This window comes from Oculina patagonica, chromosome 8, assembly GCF_052425735.1.
Source record: "Oculina patagonica isolate OP01 chromosome 8, crgOcupat, whole genome shotgun sequence".
In the NCBI taxonomy this organism is placed as follows: domain Eukaryota; kingdom Metazoa; phylum Cnidaria; class Anthozoa; order Scleractinia; family Oculinidae; genus Oculina; species Oculina patagonica.
In genome coordinates this window covers 22498673-22526581 of record NC_135765.1, presented here as the reverse complement: position 1 = coordinate 22526581, position 27909 = coordinate 22498673, and the positions used below count along the sequence as shown (strand labels likewise).

Sequence of the window (27909 nt, the reverse complement as noted above, 5' to 3'; positions counted from 1 at the left end):
CTTCGGCGACTTGAACATACTGACAACGAAAACTTAAAAAACACCGCAGAAAACGCTAAGCGAAAATAAAAATGCACACGAAGATATAACAAGTAATGAACCTAAAAATAACTGACAAAGCTAATTACAAGAAAAATATGCGCAACAAAAACGGAAACAAAGGACTCGACAAATAAAAACGAATAATAAGGGCTCCGTGGCTACATACCGGCCCCAATGAACCAATTAAATTCTAATTGTTCATTAACTGATAAACAATTATAGACACGAGCATGTCCTTAAGAAACTGAATTAATGAATACGCAACTTAAATGAGTCCCAAACAATGAATGTTCTAATTTAGTGTTCTCGCAAAGTTCTCTGAAATAGTCTCTAAACGAGTTCAGTTCACTGTAGACTTGTCGTTGGATTTCCTCTGAAACTGGTGAACCTACGCAAAGCATTAACAAAGGAATCTGTATCCAGAGAGCACGTAATCTCGATATGAACGGCCCTGGTCGTTAAACACGTAAACAAACAGCCGTAGCGCTTTACGTTGGAACGCCCTTGCTTAACGAACGGGGGACCAAAATAATCGAGGCCAACAGAGGTAAATGGAGGATCTCCAGGAGACAACCTTTCCTTGGGTAAATTAGCCATTAACTGTTCACCACGGACTGCACCAAGTTTCCTGCACAGGAAACATTCGCTAAGAACTCGACGCACGGCCAATCTTCCTTTAACAATCCAATATAGTTGACGGAGATTGGACAAAACGTATTCTTGTCCGAGATGACCTGCATCTTGATGGTACTTTCGAATAATCAGGTCCGTTACGTGATGACGATAAGGCAGAACTATTTGGTGTTTTGCGTCAAAATTGATGCCAGCATTCTCTAGCATTCCTCCAACCCGAAGAATTCCGTCGCCATCCAGCACTGGACAGAGCTTGCGTAAGGGTAAGGCAGACTTCAATTTCCTTAGATGGGGTTTAACTTGGCGTGCTGATACTTGATTTCTGGAAATTCTTGGAAGAGCTTCAAATACTTTCGGGAAGGATAGCTTCTGTAAATGCCTGATTATCTCTCTTTCGGCTACTCGAACTTCATCGACAGACAATTCCCCTCGAGGTGATTGACTAACGGAGGAACTGCTGTTCACTGAAAGACCACGATGCCTTTGAACCGACCAATTCTTGAATCTCAGCAGCCATGCAAATGCTTTTCTCAGCTTATCCCAGGAGGAATACTGATGAAATAACCTTGAGAGAAAATCTTCTGCTAGTTGATTTAATACAGCCTGGCTGAACGTATGAACATCTCGTTTGAGTTCCGGATCGTCTGCAGATAGTTCTTTCAGTTGGTGGGAAGGATCACGAGGCCAAAGGTCTTGTTCTCTCGACAGGAACTCTGGGCCACACAGCCATTTACTTGAGATCATCCCATCAACTGTCAATCCTCTGCTAGCGTGATCAGCGGGATTAAGCTCAGAGTTTACGTATTTCCACTGCTTTGGCTCGGAATGTTCGTGAATTACCGTGAGGCGGTTAGATACAAACGTATGGAATCTGGAAGACTCATTCCTAATATACTGAAGCACTGTTGTAGAATCTGACCAAAATACAGATTGGTGCACTGGTATCTCAAGCTCGGTCTTCAGGGTCTTGTCCAATTGGACGGCCAGAACCGCAGCTGAAAGTTCTAGTCTCGGAACTGTCATCGGCTTGATGTGCGCAAGACGGGACTTACCCATGAGAAACGAGCAGCAAGCATTGTCCTTCGTGTCCACCAGTCTTAGATACGAGACAGCACCAAAGGCAAACTGTGAGGCGTCAGCGAAGTTATGTAACTCGACGGTCTTCAATTCTCCGAGATCGGCAGGTTTGACACACCTCTTGACAGCTAACTGTGAAGGTTTGGGCAATTCTTCTTTCCATTTCTCCCATCTCTGACTTTCATTCTCGCCAACCGGATCATCCCAGTCTAGCTTTAGCTTGCATAAATCCTGAAGTAATTTCTTCGCAGGAAGAATGATTGGCGCCAGGAACCCTAGTGGATCGTAGATCGAGCTTGTCAGAGACAATATTCCTCTGCGCGTGTTGGGCTTATCTTTCAGAACAGCACTGAAAATGAACATATCCTTCTGCATATCCCATCTTAGACCCAAGGTCCGCTCAACAGGGAGTCTTTCCTTGTCCAAGTCGAGGTCGAGGACTGACGAAGCTCTCTCACTTTCAGGTATCGTCTCCATAACTTCGGGTCTGTTACTGAGCCACTTGTGAAGACGGAACCCACCCCTGGAGAGAAGATCTCGTAGTTGAGCCGCAAGGTTAACAGCGTGAGTAGATGATTCTACCGACTTGAGGCAATCATCCACGTAAAAGTTCTTCTTTACAGTCTCCACAACCTCTTTGTCAAATTCATTGATGTTATCTTCTGCAGTTTTCCTGAGGGCGAAGTTGGAACAAGCCGGCGACGACGTGGCCCCAAATAAGTGAACCTCCATGCGGTACTCGACAGGTTCCTGATCCAGGTCATCGTCCGGCCACCATAGAAATCTAAACGCGTCATAATCGTCTGGCGACACTCTCACCTGGTGGAACATGGCTTCCACGTCTGCTGCTAGTGCGACTTGTTCGTGACGAAATCTTGTCAACACACCCACGATACTGCCTGTTAGATCTGGACCACTTAGGAGATGATCATTCAAAGACATTCCTCTAAACTTTGCCGCACAATCAAAGACCACTCGCGTCTTCCCGGGCTTGTTAGGATGGAACACGGGGTGATGAGGTAAGTACCACAACGGTTTATCTTCGACTACAAGCTCATTCTCTGGAACTCTTTTTGCATGCCCCTTGTCTACGTAATCTCTGATGGTTGCTTTGTACTTTTCAAACAGTTCGGCATCTTGCAGGAATCTCTTCTTCAACGACATCAACCTACGTTCCGCCAAAACCCGATTATTAGGAAGGTTAGGCACTTGCTCTCTCCAGGGAAGAGCCAGTTGATAACGACCGTCAACTAACTTGGCTGAACTCTCCATCACTGCTAGAGCTCTTTTGTCTTCAACGGACATGGAAACCTTGCAATCAGGGATCAGACCAGCATAGTCAGTCTTCCAGAATCTTTCAAGTTGTTGCATGAGGACATCTTCTTTCTCAACATTGCAATTCTCGTGAAGTTAACACAGTGATGGCCTTTCGTACATTCCATTCTGTCTATGGGGCCCATTAACGTCCATCCCAGCGGTGAACGAATAGCGTACGGATCACCTTTGTTGCCACGCCTTTCTTCCAATACCCAAAAGGCCTCTGGGACATTGCATCCTATGATCAGCTCGATGTTAGTCTCTTCGATGCTTAGCAGATTGATGTCTTGCAAATGAGGCCAACTGCTAATGTCTTGGTTGGTTGGAATGCTGTGGCTAGATGCATTTACTTTGTCAACTGTCCAAAGTCTCTGAATTTCTAACTTGTCTGACCCGTCCAAGGCTTCAACCGTTAGGCTTATCTCTTGACCCGACTTCGGACTGTCTTCCTTCTCTTGCGTTGTTAAGTAAAACGTTTTCTGCTCACCTTGAACCCCCAGACGCGCTGCCAAGCCTTTAGTACACAGGGAGACATCCGACCCGTTGTCAAGAAGGGCGTAGGTTAACAACTTCTCGCTCGAGTTCTGACATTGGACTTTCACTGGCACGATCCTGAGGCACACTTTACCACTTCCCGCTTGGGTACTGTTCAACTGTCCACCTTGGGCACCTTGAGTAGGCGTAGGAACAGTAGCTTGTGTAGCTTGGATACCTTGGGAAGCCTGTGATATCTGGGTAGCTTGAGTAGTTTGGGGAGCCTGTGGTCTCTGGGTAGCTTGAGTAGCTTGGGGAGCCTGCGGTATCTGGGTAGCTTGAGTAGCGTTACCTCCACTGGCATGGTTACCGTTCGGAACTTGTTGACAGGGAGGATGGAGCAGAGTGTGATGCTTTCTCGTACAACCATCAATTTGACATGCACCTCTGGACAGGCAACCCCGTGCGATATGAACATATTGGAAGCAATTGTGACAAAGATGAGCCCTTCTCATAATCTGAACACGTTCATCAAAGGTCTTTCTTCCAAAGTTCTGGCATTTCAACAAAATGTGATTGCCGCTGCAAGCTGGACAAACACGGGTCTTCACCCTTGAATTAACAGTTCCTTGAGTGTTAAGCGTAGTGATACGGTTAGGCGATGGTTCACTCGTTTTTGAACTCGGAGGCTTTTGTTTTAAAGTTCCCGTTTGCTGTCAGGGGTAACGTCCATAACGCTTCCAAATACTGGATTATTTGCTGCTCTTGCTTTGACTGCAACAAACGATGAGATATCCTTGATGTTTGGTCTCTTGCCAGATTGCTGGATACCGTCTGCGACTTCGACTAACTTTGTACGAAGATGAAATGGTAATCTTTGTACTATTCTTCGGAGGTTGTCAGCACTGTTGACCTCATCAATGTAGCCTATGGACTCGAGGGTGTGTTCACAGTTTTTTAGCTGGTCGGCAAACGCAAGTAATCCCGAACGATCAGATGCCTTAATTGGAGGACCCTCAGTAATCTCGCTCACAAACTTAGCCGCAATTGTGTACGGATGGCCAAAACGCTCCTTCAGCAATTTCCTCGCGGACTGATATCCCCTTGAAGGATCCATAACAACGCAACAATCAATCGTCTTCTTCGCTTCGCCCGTTGTGTATTGCAATAGGTACATGAGCTTCTCACTTTCACTCGTTGCGTTTCGTTCAATGGTGTTCTCAAACGACCGGATAAAACTCCAATATTCCATTGGGTTGCCATCAAAAGTGGAGAGGTCAGGTTTAGGCAAGGCAAATCCCTGTCTTATTGTCGAGCCCAGTTTATCAAGCACGTCTTCAACGATGGCAAATTCGGAATCCACGGAATCAGTTTGAGAAAGTTCATTATCTGGAATCGGCGGGGTGTACGTAAACTCTCTCGCGTGCGGGTTCCGCCGAGAACATATAACATCATTGTCGTAAGGAACTCTTTTGAGGTCGTCTTTGGCTTTGGTCTCAACTCCGACACCTTTAACTTTGGATCCGCCATCGCACTGTGAACCAAGTTCTCCAAAAGATGAACCAGTTTGCTTCGACATTTTCGGTTTTGCTCCATCAATAACGGAATGATCTTCTTCGAGGATTTTTACTTGAAGAGCCGCCTGCTCTAGTTCAAATTTAGCCTCCAGAATTTGACGCTCCATTTTCATTTCCTCTTGCTTTCTTAAAAGTTCTTGTTCCTCTAACAGTTGTTTCACTTTGAGGCGCGACTTCGACGAGAGCCAGCCGCGCTTACGGAATCTTCAGGACGGATGTCCGTTTCTTCACGAGTTTCAGAACGAAATTTGACATCATCGATCCATCGCTTGATGTTTAGATCGAATTGGTCCTTTTTCTGACAATGTTCCTGGAAATAACGTCCTTCCTTTGCCCACTCTTCGAGATCTCCGGGTAGCGATGCGATGTATGAATAATGCGATTCCTCGAAGCGGCTAAATGCTTCATTAATTTCTAACAGTTTCTTCGAGACTTCTTCGACGTTTCTCGCATCCACAAGGAGGGCCTCAGTTGCCCGATACAACGTTGTAATTCTCGACAAATGTCCCGATCTTGAATTCTTTAATCGAAGACTGTCGAGGGCTTCTGCGGAATGGATTCTCCTTCGACCAAACTCATCCATAACGCGTTCCATAACGAAGTTTCATACGAAATCTTCAAATGAAATGTATAATCAAACCACACGCACAACTTCAAGATTCGCACTTTAACCAGCGATTTGCTGAAATAACAAACAACACAGACAAACTAAACTTACAGCGAAAGAAACAAACGGAAAACTAAAACAGAAAGCGAAAAAATAATGGAAAAAATACGAAACTTACAAGATTTGTGCGAACACTTCGGCGACTTGAACATACTGACAACGAAAACTTAAAAAACACCGCAGAAAACGCTAAGCGAAACAATAGATATAAAAATGCACACGAAGATATAACAAGTAATGAACCTAAAAATAACTGACAAAGCTAATTACAAGAAAAATATGCGCAACAAAAAACGGAAACAAAGGACTCGACAAATAAAAACGAATAATAAGGGCTCCGTGGCTACACCCCCCCCCCCCCCCACCCCCCTGTGATCGATACAAGATCTTAGGGGAGGCGCGGTGGCCTGATGATAAGTGCGGTGACTTCGAATCGAGCGGTCCGGGTCAATGTGTTGTGTTCTTGGTTAAGGCACTTTACTATTTACTTTACTCTTACGGAAGCGTGTGCCGAGTGGTTTAGGGCGCTGGTGTTGTAATTCGGAAGTCCCCTGTCAGTTCAAGCGCTCCATCCTGCCACTGGCTGAATTTGTTATCGCTCGTTCCGAGTCCAAATCCTCGGTCACGCTTTGTTTATAGTAGACTGGTATGCCTATGTTCATTTAAAATATTTGTTTCTGTTCCAGTGGCATGCCTGTAATCTATCTTTTGCGAAGAGATATGAAGCTAAGTGCATGACCACTATAAACACTCTCACAGTGCCTCTTTCCAGTGAATTAAATGCTTGGGGTAACCCTGTGATGGACTAACATTCCATCTAGGGAGGAACTGAAATACTCCTAGTCGCTTCATGCATGCTACTGAAACCCGGATAACCTCCGGCCTGAGTGGCCACTAGGCTCCAACGCAGACTTCGCCTTACAAGATCTTACGGATGGTGTCACAGGTGTGTTTATATGCAGAGATTTGACTGGTACAATGCTAAATGTTTACTTTAAGGGCAGAAGCTTTTCTGCATCCTCCTTTACCCCTCTTCCGGAGGGAGTAGGAAGGGAGGTACTCCTATATAAAAGTACCAGATTCCAAAACATTGTTTCGCTGGCGTGTCTGGAATTCATTCTCACCACTTAGAGATGCATGTAGGTATTCTAAGTAGAATAGTCGCCAACACGATCTTACTATGAGGGCCTTACTGGGCTGGTGGCTTTTACGGCTAACGGTTAATTTCCTTCCGTTACGTTTAACATAAGTGTTGAAAATTAATTTCCATTGCTTTATGAAGTAGATGGTAAATTTCAATTGTTGTATTGGTGAGCTGTATTCTTCCTCCGACTTTTATCCTGGCCTTTCATCTTTCTATGAGCTTTTCCTCTCCAGCTTGATATAATTATAGCTTTCAATATAACCATAATCAACTTGTACATGAAGGAACTAAAAAAAGGCCTAACGATAGTCAGAACTTGAGCTATGACACAATCGGCAGACACTTAACTTTTCTCAATAAAAAACACCCCCTGTCAACAAATTCGTTTAACTAAAGTTATAAATTAGTGACTTAAAAAAGCTGAAAGTCGATTCTTTTTCAAAGAACCTTCAAGAAGAACAGTTCTTGTTTCAAACGTAATATACCGCACGATCAACATATTAATTATCCCTGTTCTGTTCCTCAATGAGAACATTAGTTAACAAAATTTCATTATGGAATTTGAGAGATTAAGCATTAGTTTGTTTTTCCGCGTGCGGCGAATAAATTAAAGACGAAACTGAAAAGAAAATGAGATTTAGTCTAAAACCTTAAGAGCCTTTTCACATTACCAGTAGGTAACAGTCATTAAAATCAAGGAAAGTTGAGCAGATAGATTCTGACCTCAAATTTCAACAAATTCTCCCAATTAATACTAGAAGATAAGTATGGAGACCATTAAGGAGAATCTGTATCTTGAGATTCAAGCTATCTTTTTCACTTTGAACGTCCTGTTTGATTCTTTTAACAAACTTTGAAACAAACAATTACATTTTTAAACAATTTAAAACAACCCTGATGTACCTAAACTGAAAAAGGAACTATCCAACTGTAATTTCTAACCTCTTCATTGACTATACCACCTCTTCAATGGCTGAATACTGAGACAGTTTAAATCTGTCCGTTGAAAACGTACTTGTTCCCCATCATACTCTCTACTCTCTACTCTAAAACAGTTCAAACGTCTCACGGGACAAACAAGATCCGTACAAGTGGAACAATTGAAACTGAAAATGATGTCATCTTTGTTTTTATCCACAACATTCATGACACGTGTATTATCCAGAATGTTATTGTAAGGTCACGAGAATTCTCAGTATTGATTTCTCGGAATTTCATTTTAAGGTTATTCAACTTCCCGTGTCAGGAAAACTGCCGCTTTTCCTGTGCCAACTTGTTTGCAAAATCCTTTTGTTTTAGTTTGATATCTTGACGAGGAGAGCGATTGCTGTAAAAATACCCATGTAGAGTAACTGTGCAAATCAGGCGGCCTACTTTTCTCAGATATCAGCTGAGAGGAGCTGAATCTGTTCAGGCAAGTATTGTGTTTTATTCCTGATGGTATTATTTTCGATGTCGTTGTTCGTTAATTGACTATGATTGCGTACTGATCAGACTGATAAAATGATTGCGAATTCGGATAACTATTAACGCTCAGCGTACTTGCTAGTGTAATATTTCATGGTATACAGCTCGGAAGCATTGCATATATCTCTGCTTACTGGAAGAAAACTAAATCGAAAGTATTTCAACATAATATCATTGTCATAGGTATTTCCATTTTACTTTAGCTGTGATCTGCATAAAAAGGGGAAAGTAATCCTCAGTTCTCTATGCTGGCAAAACTATCCGACTAAATGGATCACGTTGTATATTTGTACATTTTGATCTCGAGAAAATGTCACTGACTCTATATTGTCAAGCAGATATTGGTATGTCCTATCAACTCGAGCGATATGTAACGGAAAACGTCCATGTTGTGAATAAAATATGAAACTATGCCGGGGAAACCGATCACCCATTATTTTATTATTAGCAGATATTGACTTAAAGTTATCGGCTATTTTAAGCCAAAAACTCGCGGACAGTGATGTCTATCAAGCTTTGAACAGTCTCTGATATATAATTTCGTTTCTATACGATCGTTAATCAAAACATGTACGGTATTTGCAGATCGAGATAACAGATCGGAGTCGAGGTTTTAGTGTAGTTTTTGTCATGTTTTGAACTATAAAATACTCTTCAATGTATATTCAATTAGTAGTGGACTTATGTAGTTTGATCGCTGTTCATACACCGAATGCAAATATGACGGACCACTCGGTTGGTGCCTGGGACGAGCTCCATGAAAGCCAGGCTAGTCAGGCATCGGTGTTTTGTTTTGACAATGCTTTCGTACGAAAGTTTTGCCTATTCGTCGATCTGGTGTGTTTCTTTCCGCTGCTCCTACGAGTTTCTGTGTTTCTGAATGCCACGAGAAGTGATAGAAGTGTTCACCTTTTGCCTCTATGGGAAAAATTGGATCAATGCAATTCTTTGACACGAAAGAAAGGAGTTCGCGATCGCCGCGGGACGTTTGTTCGCTACATTTCAGGTTAGAAGATCTTAGAAAATTCGTTTAAATGACGAGCTTATGTGGTGTCTGGTGGTGTTCCAGCATGAGTTGCATGGCCAGTACCTTCCCCAAGGTAAAGAAAAGCTCCACATCCAAGACATCCTCTGTCTCAAAAGAATTTGTTCATGTCCGACTTTGTTCGCATCCGATCCACTCCCACGGAATCCGGCACTTAGATAACGGCTTTTTTCGTAGTTTCGTTTGTCAGTACATACGAGCTATTTTAGAAGCCGTATGGTTGGTCAGAGAGCATAACTTACTTACAGACCTGGAGGAAGCCACTAACCCAGTGTCATAACGGCTGCCTTTGGATTAGAACATAAGTAATGAGGATAACGGCTGCGTCGAGGTCGGTATATTAGTAAAATGTATATTCACCGAAAAGGAAAATGGCTTCCAAAAATTTGCGTATATAGACGAAAGAAATAACGAATTTTGTGAATATCATAATTCCCCACGGAATCGCACGATCAAATACTAACCAAGTGAATGAAATTCAACTGCCCCACAGTTAAAGCTAGTGAAAGCATTGAGCCAAATAAGAAAGACTTGGAGCTAAATGTGATTGCTTACACATTTTCTAAGATATTCTAACCTGAAATTTAGCGAACAAACTTTATAAAAAGTACTCGCGGCGATCGTGAACCTCTTTGTACTCCTTTCTTTCGTCTCAACGAATTGTATCGATCCACTTTTTCCCTTAAAGGCAAACAGTGAGCACTTCTATCACTTCTCGTGGCATTCAGAAACACAGCAACTCGTAGGAGCAGCGAAAAGAAACACACCAGAACGACGAATAAGCAAGACTTTTGTAGGAAAGCATTGTCAAAACAAAACACCGAAGCCTGACTAGCCTCGCTTTCATGAAGCTCGTCCCAGGCAGCAACCGAGTGGTCCGCCATATTTGCATTCGGTGTATACGTTACATTGCGTTGAAAACCAATACGCTAGATAAATTTCGAAGTTAACAGAATTAAAAAGAAGCGCGCGCGCGTGCAGCTATAGGAAAAGCGTCAAATTGATGTGTTTGACCTGTTGATTAAAGATGAATTCCAGTCCGTACTGCGCAATCTCGGCTGCAATGTTTATGTGAGCCCACACGGAGGGAATGTTTACAAGCAAAACTAAAACTTCCGCGACAAACTTACCTTTTTCTTCATTATTAACGCCAGATATCCTTGCAGAACAAATAATAACGAGTAGAAGAACCTTGACGCTATTTCAAACCGACGTTTTAGCTCATCGGAAATTCTTGAACGAAACAAACTGTAATGGCGGACTAAAAAACGTCATGTATGCTGTCACCGAAGTGTAACGTTTCAACGAATTCAAAACAAAAACGTAAACAACCCCGAGTCTGCGCAGTACGGACTGGAAATCATTTTTAAGGTCCGGCTTTTCCCACTTAATGTACATAGACTCCTTAAGCTTAACCTGGTACTTGGTAGGCGCAGAGTCTAAGATCTTGAAGCAGTCTAAGCAGTCTTGAAGCAGTCTCATTTGAAAAAGTTAAAATGGTTTCCCGCCCTTGTTTGAGCCCTTTTTTGATGGGTTTTTGGCTTTATTGTCAAAGGTGTGAATACAGAATCACTTAAAAAGGTGTAGAAATTAATCAGTGCACTTTGGGGATTCGAATAAAACTATTTATAGCCATTTAAAAAAGTTGAAATGGTTTCCCGCCCTTGTTTGAGCTCTTTTTTGATGGGTTTTTGGCTTTATTGTCAAAGGTGTGAATACAGAATCACTTTAAAAGGTGTGGAAATTAATCAGTGCACCCTGGCGATTCGAATAAAACTATTTATAGCCATTTGAAAAAGTTGAAATGGTTTCCCGCTCTTGTTTGAGCCCTTTTTTGATGGGTTTTTGGTTTATTGTCAAAGGTGTGAATACAGAATCACTTAAAAGGTGCGGAAATTAATCAATGCACCCTGGGGATTCGAATAAAACTATTTATAGCCATTTGAAAAAGTTTAAATGGTTTCCCGCCCTTGTTTGAATAGCCTGCGAATACAGCCGCCTCTCATTCGCGTCCCGCAACGAAGAGCGAAACACGAAGAGAGACGTCTGCGATTCACGGCCAGAAATTCCATACTGATGACGTTAACCACTAATTTAGATTTCCCACACCACACGCAGTTGGTCTTGCATAATTATATTTTTTGTTCTCAGCCGCACATTACTTGCTTGATCACAAACACTTTCAAGGCAGTCAAGGACACATTTAGGGGTCATTTACACCGGACAACTTCATCGCGAAAATTAGAAAACCCTAAACGAGTTGCACATTAGCAAAATTTGGAAAAATAAGCTGCGAAATCACTAGATGACATTGTTTTGGAACTTGAGCGCAACTCTCGGAAGTGGGATACCGCAACGATCATAACAATTCTTCTGAGTTAGTTTCTTCTTTCCCCACTGTTTGTCCAATTAAAATTCTGTTTTTCTGTAGCATTTATTCTTTGGTTGTGGATGGTTCAGGTCGTTCAGGTTATCTGTATTTCACATTTTTGTTGCTTGTTTGTTTTGCCGGCTGCCTTAATGTCAACAATAAAAGTTAGGTGACAAAATTGATCTATTTTTAACGGCCACTGTGGCGCGTCCTTTCTGTACATCTTTGAGGTCGTTCATCTTGTTATAAAGCAGTTTATTTTTGTTTCCCAATTACATATGAATTATAGATATTATAGAAATTCTAAGGTATAGCTTCGGTGTAGTTTCACGATCCTTCCCCCGGTCAACTTTTAGTCCGCAATAACATCCGGTTTTTTATCGTTCGTGTAATGAAGTGTTATATTTCGCATACATTATGTAAATTAACTAGCTGACCAATCAGCGCTTCTGTCCGGATTCTGGACAGATTTACGTCATCAGTATGGAATTTCTGGCCGTGAATCGCAGACGTCTCTCTTCGTGTTCCGCTCTTCGTTGCGGGACGCGAATGAGAGGCGGCTGTATTCGCAGGCTATTGTTTGAGCCCTTTTTGATGGGTTTTTGGCTTTATTGTCAAAGGTGTGAATACAGAATCACTTAAAAAGGTGTGGAAATTAATCAATGCACCCTGGGGATTCGAATAAAACTACTTATAGCCATTTGAAAAAGTTGAAATGGTTTCCCGTCCTTATTTGAGCCCTTTTTTTTTGATGGGTTTTTGGCTTTATTGTCAAAGTTGTGAATACAGAATCACTTAAACATGTGTGGAAATTAATCAGAGCATCCTGGGGATTCGAATAAAACTATTTATAGCCATTTAAAAAGGTTGAAATGGTTTCCCGCCCTTATTTGAACCCTTTTTTGATGGAGTTTTTTCTTTATTGTCAAAGGTGTGAAAATACAATCACTTAAAATGGTGTGGGAATTAATCAGTGCACCGTGGGGATTCGATTAAAACTATATATAGCAATTTGAAAACGTTGAAATGGTTTCCCGTCCTTATTTGAGGCCTTTTTGATGGGTTTTTGGCTTTATTGCCAAAGGAGTGAAAATACCATCACTTAAAAAGGTGAGGAAATTAATCAGTGCACCCTGCGGATTCGAATAAAACTATTTATAGCCATTTTAAAAAATATGAAATGGTTTGCCGCCCTTATTTGAGCCCTTTTTGATGGGTTTTTGGCTTTATTGTCAAAGGTGTGAAAATACAATCACTTAAAAAGGTGTGGGAATTAATCAGTGCATCCTGGGGATTCGATTAAAACTATTTATAGCCATTTGAAAAAATTGAAATGGTTTCCCGCCCTTATTTGAGCCCCTTTTGATGGATTTTTGGCTTTATTGTCAAAGGTGTGAATATAGAATCACTTTAAAAATGGTGGAAATTAATCAGTGCATACTGGGGATTCAAATTAAACTATTTATAGTCATTTGAAAAAGTTGAAATGGTTTTCCACTTTTATTTGAGTCCTTTTTTGACAGGTTTTTGGCTTTATTGTCAAAGGTGTGAATATAGAATCACTTAAAAAGGTGTGGAAATTAATCAGTGCACCATAGGGATTCGAATAAAACTATATATCGCAATTTGAAAACGTTGAAATGGTTTCCCGTCCTTATTTGAGGCCTTTTTGATGGGTTTTTGGCTTTATTGCCAAAGGAGTGAAAATACCATCACTTAAAAAGGTGAGGAAATTAATCAGTGCACCCTGCGGATTCGAATAAAACTATTTATAGCCATTTGAAAAAGTTGAAATGGTTTCCCGCTCTTGTTTCAGCCCTTTTTTGATGGGTTTTTGATCTTATTGTCAAAGGTGTGAATACAGAATCACTTAAATAGGTGTGGAAATTAATCAGTGCACCTTGGCGATTCGAATAAAACTATTTATAGCCATTTGAAAACGTTGAACTGGTTTCCCGCCCTTATTTGAGCCCTTTTTTGATGGGTTTTTGGCTTTATTGTCAAAGGTGTGAATACAGAATCACTTAAAAAGGTGTGGAAATTAATCAGTTTACCTTGGCGATTCGAATAAAACTATTTATAGCCATTTGAAAAAGTTGAAATGGTTTCCCGCCCTTATTTGAGCCCTTTTTTGATGGGTTTTTGGCTTTATTGTCAAAGATGTGAATACAGAATCACTTAAAAAGGTGTGGAAATTAATCAGTGCACCTTGGGGATTCAAATAAAATTGTTTATAGCCATTTTCAAAAAGTTGAAATCGTTGCCCGCCCTTTTTTGAGCCCTTTTTAATGGGTTTTTGGCATTATTGTCAAAGGTGTGAAAATACAATCACTTAAAAAGGTGAGGAAATTAATCAGTGCACCCTGGGGATTCGAATAAAACTATTTATAGCTATTTAAAAAAGTTGAAATGGTTTCGCGCCCTTGTTTGAGCCCTTTTTTGATGGGTTTTTGGATTTATTGTCAAAGGTGTGAATACAGAATCACTTAATAAGCTGTGGAAATTAATCAGTGCACCCTGGGGATTCGAATAAAACTATTTATAGCCATTTGAAAAAGTTGAAATGGTTTCCCACTTTTATTTGAGTCCTTTTTTGACAGGTTTTTGGCTTTATTGTCAAAGGTGTGAATATAGAATCACTTAAAAAGGTGTGGAAATTAATCAGTGCACCATAGGGATTCGAATAAAACTATATATAGCAATTTGAAAACGTTGAAATGGTTTCCCGTCCTTATTTGAGGCCTTTTTGATGGGTTTTTGGCTTTATTGCCAAAGGAGTGAAAATACCTTCACTTAAAAAGGTAAGGAAATTAATCAGTGCACCCTGCGGATTCGAGTAAAACTATTTATAGCCATTTGAAAAAGTTGAAATGGTTTCCCGCTCTTGTTTCAGCCCTTTTTTGATGGGTTTTTGATCTTATTGTCAAAGGTGTGAATACAGAATCACTTAAATAGGTGTGGAAATTAATCAGTGCACCTTGGCGATTCGAATAAAACTATTTATAGCCATTTGAAAACGTTGAACTGGTTTCCCGCCCTTATTTGAGCCCTTTTTTGATGGGTTTTTGGCTTTATTGTCAAAGGTGTGAATACAGAATCACTTAAAAAGGTGTGGAAATTAATCAGTTTACCTTGGCGATTCGAATAAAACTATTTATAGCCATTTGAAAAAGTTGAAATGGTTTCCCGCCCTTATTTGAGCCCTTTTTTGATGGGTTTTTGGCTTTATTGTCAAAGATGTGAATACAGAATCACTTAAAAAGGTGTGGAAATTAATCAGTGCACCTTGGGGATTCAAATAAAATTGTTTATAGCCATTTTCAAAAAGTTGAAATCGTTGCCCGCCCTTTTTTGAGCCCTTTTTAATGGGTTTTTGGCATTATTGTCAAAGGTGTGAAAATACAATCACTTAAAAAGGTGAGGAAATTAATCAGTGCACCCTGGGGATTCGAATAAAACTATTTATAGCTATTTAAAAAAGTTGAAATGGTTTCGCGCCCTTGTTTGAGCCCTTTTTTGATGGGTTTTTGGATTTATTGTCAAAGGTGTGAATACAGAATCACTTAATAAGCTGTGGAAATTAATCAGTGCACCCTGGGGATTCGAATAAAACTATTTATAGCCATTTGAAAAAGTTGAAATGGTTTCCCACTTTTATTTGAGTCCTTTTTTGACAGGTTTTTGGCTTTATTGTCAAAGGTGTGAATATAGAATCACTTAAAAAGGTGTGGAAATTAATCAGTGCACCATAGGGATTCGAATAAAACTATATATAGCAATTTGAAAACGTTGAAATGGTTTCCCGTCCTTATTTGAGGCCTTTTTGATGGGTTTTTGGCTTTATTGCCAAAGGAGTGAAAATACCTTCACTTAAAAAGGTAAGGAAATTAATCAGTGCACCCTGCGGATTCGAGTAAAACTATTTATAGCCATTTGAAAAAGTTGAAATGGTTTCCCGCTCTTGTTTCAGCCCTTTTTTGATGGGTTTTTGATCTTATTGTCAAAGGTGTGAATACAGAATCACTTAAATAGGTGTGGAAATTAATCAGTGCACCTTGGCGATTCGAATAAAACTATTTATAGCCATTTGAAAACGTTGAACTGGTTTCCCGCCCTTATTTGAGCCCTTTTTTGATGGGTTTTTGGCATTATTATCAAAGGTGTGAAAATACAATCACTTAAAAAGGTGAGGAAATTAATCAGTGCACCCTGGGGATTGGAATAAAACTATTTATAGCCATTTGAAAAAGTTGAAATGGTTTCGCGCCCTTGTTTGAGCCCTTTTTTGATGGGTTTTTGGATTTATTGTCAAAGGTGTGAATACAGAATCACTTAATAAGGTGTGGAAATTAATCAGTGCACACTGGGGATTCGAATAAAACTATTTATAGCCATTTTCAAAAAGTTGAAATCGTTTCCCGCTTTTATTTGAGTCCTTTTTTGATGGGTTTTGGTTTTATTGTCAAAGGTGTGAATACAGAATCACTTAAAAAGGTGTGGAAATTAATCAGTGCACCCTGGGGATTCGAATAAAACTATTTATAGCCATTTTCAAAAAGTTGAAATCGTTTCCCGCCCTTTTTTGAGCCCTTTTTAATGGGTTTTTGGCATTATTATCAAAGGTGTGAAAATACAATCACTTAAAAAGGTGAGGAAATTAATCAGTGCACCCTGGGGATTCGAATAAAACTATTTATAGCTATTTAAAAAAGTTGAAATGGTTTCGCACCCTTGTTTGAGCCCTTTTTTGATGGGTTTTTGGATTTATTGTCAATGGTGTGAATACAGAATCACTTAATAAGCTGTGGAAATTAATCAGTGCACCCTGGGGATTCGAATAAAACTATTTATAGCCATTTGAAAAAGTTGAAATGGTTTCCCAATTTTTTTTGAGTCCTTTTTTGACAGGTTTTTGGCTTTATTGTCAAAGGTGTGAATATAGAATCACTTAAAAAGGTGTGGAAATTAATCAGTGCACCATAGGGATTCGAATAAAACTATATATAGCAATTTGAAAACGTTGAAATGGTTTCCCGTCCTTATTTGAGGCCTTTTTGATGGGTTTTTGGCTTTATTGCCAAAGGAGTGAAAATACCTTCACTTAAAAAGGTAAGGAAATTAATCAGTGCACCCTGCGGATTCGAGTAAAACTATTTATAGCCATTTGAAAAAGTTGAAATGGTTTCCCGCTCTTGTTTCAGCCCTTTTTTGATGGGTTTTTGATCTTATTGTCAAAGGTGTGAATACAGAATCACTTAAATAGGTGTGGAAATTAATCAGTGCACCTTGGCGATTCGAATAAAACTATTTATAGCCATTTGAAAACGTTGAACTGGTTTCCCGCCCTTATTTGAGCCCTTTTTTGATGGGTTTTTGGCATTATTATCAAAGGTGTGAAAATACAATCACTTAAAAAGGTGAGGAAATTAATCAGTGCACCCTGGGGATTGGAATAAAACTATTTATAGCCATTTGAAAAAGTTGAAATGGTTTCGCGCCCTTGTTTGAGCCCTTTTTTGATGGGTTTTTGGATTTATTGTCAAAGGTGTGAATACAGAATCACTTAATAAGGTGTGGAAATTAATCAGTGCACACTGGGGATTCGAATAAAACTATTTATAGCCATTTTCAAAAAGTTGAAATCGTTTCCCGCTTTTATTTGAGTCCTTTTTTGATGGGTTTTGGTTTTATTGTCAAAGGTGTGAATACAGAATCACTTAAAAAGGTGTGGAAATTAATCAGTGCACCCTGGGGATTCGAATAAAACTATTTATAGCCATTTTCAAAAAGTTGAAATCGTTTCCCGCCCTTTTTTGAGCCCTTTTTAATGGGTTTTTGGCATTATTATCAAAGGTGTGAAAATACAATCACTTAAAAAGGTGAGGAAATTAATCAGTGCACCCTGGGGATTGGAATAAAACTATTTATAGCCATTTGAAAAAGTTGAAATGGTTTCGCGCCCTTGTTTGAGCCCTTTTTTGATGGGCTTTTGGATTTATTGTCAAAGGTGTGAATACAGAATCACTTAATAAGGTGTGGAAATTAATCAGTGCACACTGGGGATTCGAATAAAACTATTTATAGCCATTTTCAAAAAGTTGAAATCGTTTTCCGCTTTTATTTGAGTCCTTTTTTGATGGGTGTTTTGGCTTTATTTTCAAAGGTGTGAATATAGAATCACTTAAAAAGGTGAGGAAATTAATCAGTGCACCCTGGGGATTGAAATAAAACTTTTTATAGCCATTTGAAAAAGTTGAAATGGTTTCCCGCCCTTCTTTGAGCCCTCTTTGGATGGGTTTTTGGCTTTATTGTCAAAGGTGTGACTATAGAATCACTTAAAAAGGTGTGGAAATTAATCAGTGCACCCTGGGGATTCGAATAAAACTATTTATAGTCATTTGAAAAAGTTGAAATGGTTTCGCGCCATTATTTGAGTCCTTTTTTGATGGGTTTTGGCTTTATTTTCAAAGGTGTGTATATAGAATCACTTAAAAAAGTGTGGAATAAAACTAATTATAGCCATTTGAAAAAGTTGAAATGGTTCCCCGCCCTTGTTTGAGCCCTTTTTGATGGATTTTTGGCTTTATTGTCAAAGGTGTGAATACAGAATCACTTAAAAAAGGTTTGGAAATTAATCAGTGCACCTTGGGGTTTCGAATAAACTATTTATAGCCATTTGAAAAAGTTGAAATAGTTTCCCGCCCTTATTTGAGCCTTTTTTTGATGGGTTTTTGGCTTTATTGTCAAAGGTGTGAATAAAGAATCACTTAAAAAAAGGTGTGGAAATTAATCAGTGCACCCTCGGGATTCAAATAAAACTATTTATAGCCTTTTGAAAAAGTTGAACTGGTTTCCCGTCCTTGTTTGAGCCCTTTTTTGATGGGTTTTTGGCTTTATTGTCAAAAGTGTGATTACAGAATCACTTAAAAAGGTGTGGAAATTAATCAGTGCACCCTGGGGATTCAAATAAAACTATTTATAACCATTTGAAAAAGTTGAAACGGTTTCCCGCCTCTATTTGAGTCCTTTTTATGGGTTTTTAGCTTTATTTTCAAAGGTGTAAATATAGAATCACTTAAAAAGGTGTGGAAATTAATCAGTGCACCCTGAGTATTCAAATAAAACTATTTATAGCCTTTTGAAAAAGTTTAAATGATTCCCGTCCTTGTTTGAACCCTTTTTTGATGGGTTTTTGGCTTTATTGTCAAAGGTGTGAATACAGAATAACTTAAAAAGCTGTGGAAATTAATCAGTGCACCCTGGGGATTCAAATAAAACTATTTATAACCATTTGAAAAAGTTGAAATGGTTTCCCGCCTCTATTTGAGTCCTTTTTTGATGGGTTTTTGGCTTTATTTTCAAAGGTGTGAATACAGAATCACTTTAAAAGGTGTGAAAATTAATCAGTGCACCCTGGGGATTCAAATAAACCTATTTATAGCCATTTGAAAAAGTTGAAATGGTTTCCCGCCCTTTAATAGGAAAAATGGGCAATAGCCACATGAAAACCACATCATAACATAACAAGATTAGCGCGCAATAAAAACAAGCAAAATACAACATGATATAACAAGATATGAGCACAATAACAACCGGAATAATATAACATGATATAACAACATTAGCGCGCAATAGGAATAAAAGAAATGCACCATAATATAACAAGTATGTGCGCAATAACAACCGGAAAATATAACATATTGTAACGAGAAAAGTGCGCAATAGCACACAGAAACTTACCACAAAATATAACAGCATCAATATGCACCACACACACCTACAAAACACAACAGAGTATATTAGGAAAAGTGGGCAATAGCCACATGAAAACCACATCATAACATAACAAGATTAGCGCGCAATAAAAACAAGCAAAATACAACATGATATAACAAGATATGAGCACAATAACAACCGGAATAATATAACATGATAAACCAAGATTAGCCCGCAATAGGAACAAGAAAAATACAACATGATATAACAAGATATCTGAGCGCAATAGGAACAAGCAAAATACAACATGATATAACAAGATATGTGCGCAATAAATACCAAAATAATATAACATGATATAACAAAATTAGCGCGCAATAGGAACAAGAGAAATGCACCATAATATAACAAGTATGTGCGCAATAACAACCAGAAAAATATAACATATTGTAACGAGAAAAGTGCGCAATAGCACACAGAAACTTACCACAAAATATAACAGCATCAATATGCACCAAACACCTACAAAACACAACAGAGTATATTAGGAAAAGTGGGCAATAGCCACATGAAAACCACATCATAACATAACAAGATTAGCGCGCAATAAGAACAAGCAAAATACAACATGATATAACAAGATATGAGCACAATAACAATCGGAATAATATAACATGATAAACCAAGATTAGCCCGCAATAGGAACAAGAAAAATACAACATGATATAACAAGATATGTGAGCGCAATAGGAACAAGCAAAATACAACATGATATAACAAGATATGTGCGCAATAAATACCAGAATGATATAACATGATATAACAAAATTAGCGCGCAATAGGAACAAGAGAAATGCACCATAATATAACAAGTATGTGCGCAATAACAACCGGAAAATATAACATATTGTAACGAGAAAAGTGCGCAATAGCACACAGAAACTTACCACAAAATATAACAGCATCAATATGCACCACACACCTACAAAACACAACAGAGTATATTAGGAAAAGTGGGCAATAGCCACATGAAAACCACATCATAACATAACAAGATAAGCGCGCAATAAGAACAAGCAAAATACAACATGATATAACAAGATATGAGCACAATAACAACCGGAATAATATAACATGATAAACCAAGATTAGCCCGCAATAGGAACAAGAAAAATACAACATGATATAACAAGATATGTGAGCGCAATAAGAACAAGCAAAATACAACATGATATAACAAGATATGTGCGCAATAAATACCAGAATAATATAACATGATATAACAAAATTAGCGCGCAATAGGAACAAGAGAAATGCACCATAATATAACAAGTATGTGCGCAATAACAACCAGAAAAATATAACATATTGTAACGAGAAAAGTGCGCAATAGCACACAGAAACTTACCACAAAATATAACAGCATCAATATGCACCAAACACCTACAAAACACAAAAGAGTATATTAGGAAAAGTGGGCAATAGCCACATGAAAACCACATCATAACATAACAAGATTAGCGCGCAATAAGAACAAGCAAAATACAACATGATATAACAAGATATGAGCACAATAACAATCGGAATAATATAACATGATAAACCAAGATTAGCCCGCAATAGGAACAAGCAAAATACAACATGATATAACAAGATATGTGCGCAATAAATACCAGAATAATATAACATGATATAACAAAATTAGCGCGAAATAGGAACAAGAGAAATGCACCATAATATAACAAGTATGTGCGCAATAACAACCGGAAAATAAAACATATTCTAACGAGAAAAGTGCGCAATAGCACACAGAAACTTACCACAAAATATAACAGCATCAATATGCACCACACACCTACAAAACACAACAGAGTATATTAGGAAAAGTGGGCAATAGCCACATGAAAACCACATCATAACATAACAAGATTAGCGCGCAATAAGAACAAGCAAAATGCAACATGATATAACAAGATATGAGCACAATAACAACCGGAATAATATAACATGATAAACCAAGATTAGCCCGCAATAGGAACAAGAAAAATGCAACATGATATAACAAGATATGTGCGCCCAATAGGAACAAGCAAAACACAACATGATATAACAAGATATGTGCGCAATAAATACCATAATAATATAACATGATATAACAAAATTAGCGCGCAATAGGAACAAGAGAAATGTACCATAATATAACAAGTATGGGCGCAATAACAACTAGAAAAATATAACATATTGTAACGATAAAAATGCGCAATAGCACACAGAAACTTACCACAAAATATAACAGCATCAATATGCACCACACACCTACAAAACACAACAGAGTATATTAGGAAAAGTGGGCAATAGCTACATGAAAACCACATCATAACATAACAAGATTAGCGCGCAATAAGAACAAGCAAAATACAACATGATATAACAAGATATGAGCACAATAACAACCGGAATAATATAACATGATAAACCAAGAATAGCCCGCAATAGGAACAAGAAAAATACAACATGATATAACAAGATATGTGAGCGCAATAGGAACAAGCAAAATACAACATGATATAACAAGATATGTGCGCAATAAATACCAGAATAATACAACATGATATAACAAAATTAGCGCGCAATAGGAACAAGAGAAATGCACCATAATATAACAAGTATATATGTGCGCAATAACAACCAGATAAATATACATATTGTAACGATAAAAGTGCGCAATAGCACACAGAAACTTACCACAAAATATAACAGCATCAATATGCACCACACACCTACAAAACACAACAGAGTATATTAGGAAAAGTGGGCAATAGCCACATGAAAACCACATCATAACATAACAAGATTAGCGCGCAATAAGAACAAGCAAAATGCAACATGATATAACAAGATATGAGCACAATAACAACCGGAATAATATAACATGATAAACCAAGGTTAGCCCGCAATAGGAACAAGAAAAATGCAACATGATATAACAAGATATGTGCGCCCAATAGGAACAAGCAAAATACAACATGATATAACAAGATATGTGCGCAATAAATACCATAATAATATAACATGATATAACAAAATTAGCGCGCAATAGAAACAAGAGAAATGCCCCATAATATAACAAGTATGTGCGCAATAACAACCAGAAAAATATAACATATTGTAACGAGAAAAGTACGCAATAGCACACAGAAACTTACCACAAAATATAACAGCATCAATATGCACCACACACCTACAAAACACAACAGAGTATATTAGGAAAAGTGGGCAATAGCCACATGAAAACCACATCATAACATAACAAGATTAGCGCGCAATAAGAACAAGCAAAATACAACATGATATAACAAGATATGAGCACAATAACAACCGGAATAATATAACATGATAAACCAAGAATAGCCCGCAATAGGAACAAGAAAAATACAACATGATATAACAAGATATGTGAGCGCAATAGGAACAAGCAAAATACAACATGATATAACAAGATATGTCCGCAATAAATACCAGAATAATACAACATGATATAACAAAATTAGCGCGCAATAGGAACAAGAGAAATGCACCATAATATAACAAGTATATATGTGCGCAATAACAACCAGATAAATATACATATTGTAACGATAAAAGTGCGCAATAGCACACAGAAACTTACCACAAAATATAACAGCATCAATATGCACCACACACCTACAAAACACAACAGAGTATATTAGGAAAAGTGGGCAATAGCCACATGAAAACCACATCATAACATAACAAGATTAGCGCGCAATAAGAACAAGCAAAATGCAACATGATATAACAAGATATGAGCACAATAACAACCGGAATAATATAACATGATAAACCAAGGTTAGCCCGCAATAGGAACAAGAAAAATGCAACATGATATAACAAGATATGTGCGCCCAATAGGAACAAGCAAAATACAACATGATATAACAAGATATGTGCGCAATAAATACCATAATAATATAACATGATATAACAAAATTAGCGCGCAATAGAAACAAGAGAAATGCACCATAATATAACAAGTATGTGCGCAATAACAACCAGAAATATATAACATATTGTAACGAGAAAAGTGCGCAATAGCACACAGAAACTTACCACAAAATATAACAGCATCAATATGCACCACACACCTACAAAACACAACAGAGTATATTAGGAAAAGTGGGCAATAGCCACATGAAAACCACATCATAACATAACAAGATTAGCGCGCAATAAGAACAAGCAAGATACAACATGATATAACAAGATATGAGCACAATAACAACCGGAATAATATAACATGATAAACCAAGATTAGCCCGCAATAGGAACAAGAAAATACAACATGATATAACAAGATATGTGCGCGCAATAGGAACAAGCAAAATACAACATGATATAACAAGATATGTGCGCAATAAATACCAGAATAATATAACATGATATAACAAAATTAGCGCGCAATGGGAACAAGAGAAATGCACCATAATATAACAAGTATGGGCGCAATAACAACTAGAAAAAATATAACATATTGTAACGAGAAAAGTGCGCAATAGCACACAGAAACTTACCACAAAATATAACAGCATCAATATGCACCACACACCTACAAAACACAACAGAGTATATTAGGAAAAGTGGGCAATAGCCACATGAAAACCACATCATAACATAACAAGATTAGCGCGCAATAAGAACAAGCAAAATACAACATGATATAACAAGATATGAGCACAATAACAGCCGGAATAATATAACATGATAAACCAAGATTAGCCCCCAATAGGAACAAGAAAATACAACATGATATAACAAGATATGTGCGCGCAATAGGAACAAGCAAAATACAACATGATATAACAAGATATGTGCGCAATAAATACCAGAATAATATAACATGATATAACAAAATTAGCGCGCAATAGGAACAAGAGAAATGCACCATAATATAACAAGTATGTGCGCAATAACAACCAGAAAAATATAACATATTGTAACGAGAAAAGTGCGCAATAGCACACAGAAACTAACCACAAAATATAACAGCATCAATATGCACCACACACCTACAAAACACAACAGAGTATATTAGGAAAAGTGGGCAATAGCCACATGAAAACCACATCATAACATAACAAGATTAGCGCACAATAAGAACAAGCAAAATACAACATGATATAACAAGATATGAGCACAATAACAACCGGAATAATATAACATGATAAACCAAGATTAGCCCGCAATAGGAACAAGAAAAATACAACATGATATAACAAGATATGTGAGCGCAATAGGAACAAGCAAAATACAACATGATTTAACAAGATATGTGCGCAATAAATACCAGAATATCATGATATAACAAAATTAGCGCGCAATAGGAACAAGAGAAATGCACCATAATATAACAAGTATGGGGGCAATAACAACTAGAAAAATATAACATATTGTAACGAGAAAAATGCGCAATAGCACACAGAAACTTACCACAAAATATAACAGCATCAATATGCACCACACACCTACAAAACACAACAGAGTATATTAGAAAAAGTGGGCAATAGCCACATGAAAACCACATCATAACATAACAAGATTAGCGCGCAATAAGAACAAGCAAAATACAACATGATATAACAAGATATGAGCACAATAACAACCGGAATAATATAACATGATAAACCAAGATTAGCCCGCAATAGGAACAAGAAAAATACAACATGATATAACAAGATATGTGAGCGCAATAGGAACAAGCAAAATACAACATGATATAACAAGATATGTGCGCAATAAATACCAGAATAATAAAACATGATATAACAAAATTAGCGCGCAATAGAAACAAGAGAAATGCACCATCTGATAATATAACAAGTATGTGCGGAATAACAACCAGAAAAATATAACATATTGTAACGAGAAAAAAGCGCAATAGCACACACAAACTTACCACAAAATATAACAGCATCAATATGCACCACACACCTACAAAACACAACAGAGTATATTAGGAAAAGTGGGCAATAGCCACATGAAAACCACATCATAACATAACATGATTAGCGCAATACGAACAAGCAAAATACAACATGATATAACAAGATATGAACACAATAACAACCGGAATAATATGACATGATAAACCAAGATTAGCCCGCAATAGGAACAAGAAAAATACAACATGATATAACAAGATATGTGCGCCCAATAGGAACAAGCAAAATACAACATGATATAACAAGATATGTGCGCAATAAATACCATAATAATATAACATGATATAACAAAATTAGCGCGCAATAGAAACAAGAGAAATGCACCATAATATAACAAGTATGTGCGCAATAACAACCAGAAACATATAACATATTGTAACGAGAAAAGTGCGTAATAGCACACAGAAGCTTACCACAAAATATAACAGCATCAATATGCACCACACACCTACAAAACACAACAGAGTATATTAGGAAAAGTGGGCAATAGCCACATGAAAACCACATCATAACATAACAAGATTAGCGCGCAATAAGAACAAGCAAAATACAACATGATATAACAAGATATGAGCAGAATAACAACCGGAATAATATAACATGATAAACCAAGATTAGCCCGCAATAGGAACAAGAAAATACAACATGATATAACAAGATATGTGCGCGCAATAGGAACAAGCAAAATACAACATGATGTAACAAGATATGTGCGCAATAAATACCAGAGTAATATAACATGATATAACAAAATTAGCGCGCAATGGGAACAAGAGAAATGCACCATAATATAACAAGTATGTGCGCAATAACAACTAGAAAAATATAACATATTATAACGAGAAAAGTGCGCAATAGCACACAGAAACTTACCACAAAATATAACAGCATCAATATGCACCACACACCTACAAGACACAACAGAGTATATTAGGAAAAGTGGGCAATAGCCACATAAAAACCACATCATAACATAACAAGATTAGCGCGCAATAAAAACAAGCAAAATACAACATGATATAACAAGATATGAGCACAATAACAACCGGAATAATATAACATGATAAACCAAGATTAGCCCGCAATAGGAACAAGAAAAATACAACATGATATAACTAGATATGTGCGCCCAATAGGAACAAGCAAAATACAACATGATATAACAAGATATGTGCGCAATAAATACCATAATAATATAACAAAATTAGCGCGCAATAGAAACAAGAGAAATGCACCATAATATAACAAGTATGTGCGCAATAACAACCAGAAAAATATAACATATTGTAACGAGAAAAGTGCGCAAAAGCACACAGAAACTTACCACAAAATATAACAGCATCATTGTGCACCAAACACCTACAAAATACAACAGACTATATTAAGAAAAGTGGGCAATAGCAACATGAAAACCACATCATAACATAAAAAGATTAGCGAGCAATAAGAAAAGGCAAAATACAACATGATATAACAAGATATGTGCACAATAACAAACAGATAAATATAACATATTGTAACAGGAAAAGTGCGCATTAGCACACAGAAACTTACCACAAAATATAACAGCATCATTGTGCACCAAACACCTACAAAATACAACAGAGTATATTAAGAAAAGTGGGCAATAGCAACATGAAAACCACATCATAACATAAAAAGATTAGCGAGCAATAAGAAAAGGCAAAATACAACATGATATAACAAGATATGTGCACAATAACAAACAGATAAATATAACATATTGTAACAGGAAAAGTGCGCATTAGCACACAGAAACTTACCACCAAATATAACAGCATCATTGTGCACCAAACACCTACAAAATACAACAGAGTATATTAAGAAAAGTGGGCAATAGCAACATGAAAACCACATAATAACATAGCAAAATTAGCGCACAATAGGAACAAGAAAAATACAACATTATATAACAAGATATGTGCGCGATAAATACCAGAATAATAAAACATGATATAACAAAATTAGCGCGCAAGAGAAACAAGAGAAATGCACCATAATATAACAAGTATGTGCGGAATAACAACCAGAAAAATATAACATATTTTAACGAGAAAAAAGCGCAATAGCACACACAAACTTACCACAAAATATAACAGCATCAATATGCATCACACACCTACAAAACACAACAGAGTATATTAGGAAAAGTGGGCAATAGCCACATGAAAACCACATCATAACATAACAAGATTAGCGCCCAATAAGAACAAGCAAAATACAACATGATATAACAAGATATGAGCACAATAACAACCGGAATAATATGACATGATAAACCAAGATTAGCCCGCAATAGGAACAAGAAAAAATACAACATGATATAACTAGATATGTG

General features: G+C 37.6%; 2 protein-coding genes across 2 annotated transcripts in view; one reads left to right on the top strand and one right to left on the bottom strand.

Annotated features, from left to right (window-relative positions):
- LOC144661917 (uncharacterized) overlaps window positions 1-27909 on the top strand; it is a 459725-nt gene that overhangs the window by 148581 nt on the left and 283235 nt on the right.
- LOC144663222 (uncharacterized) lies at window positions 4241-5227 on the bottom strand. Its single transcript, XM_078524136.1, has one exon. The coding sequence runs from the start codon at window positions 5225-5227 to the stop codon at window positions 4241-4243; it is 987 nt and encodes a 328-aa protein (XP_078380262.1).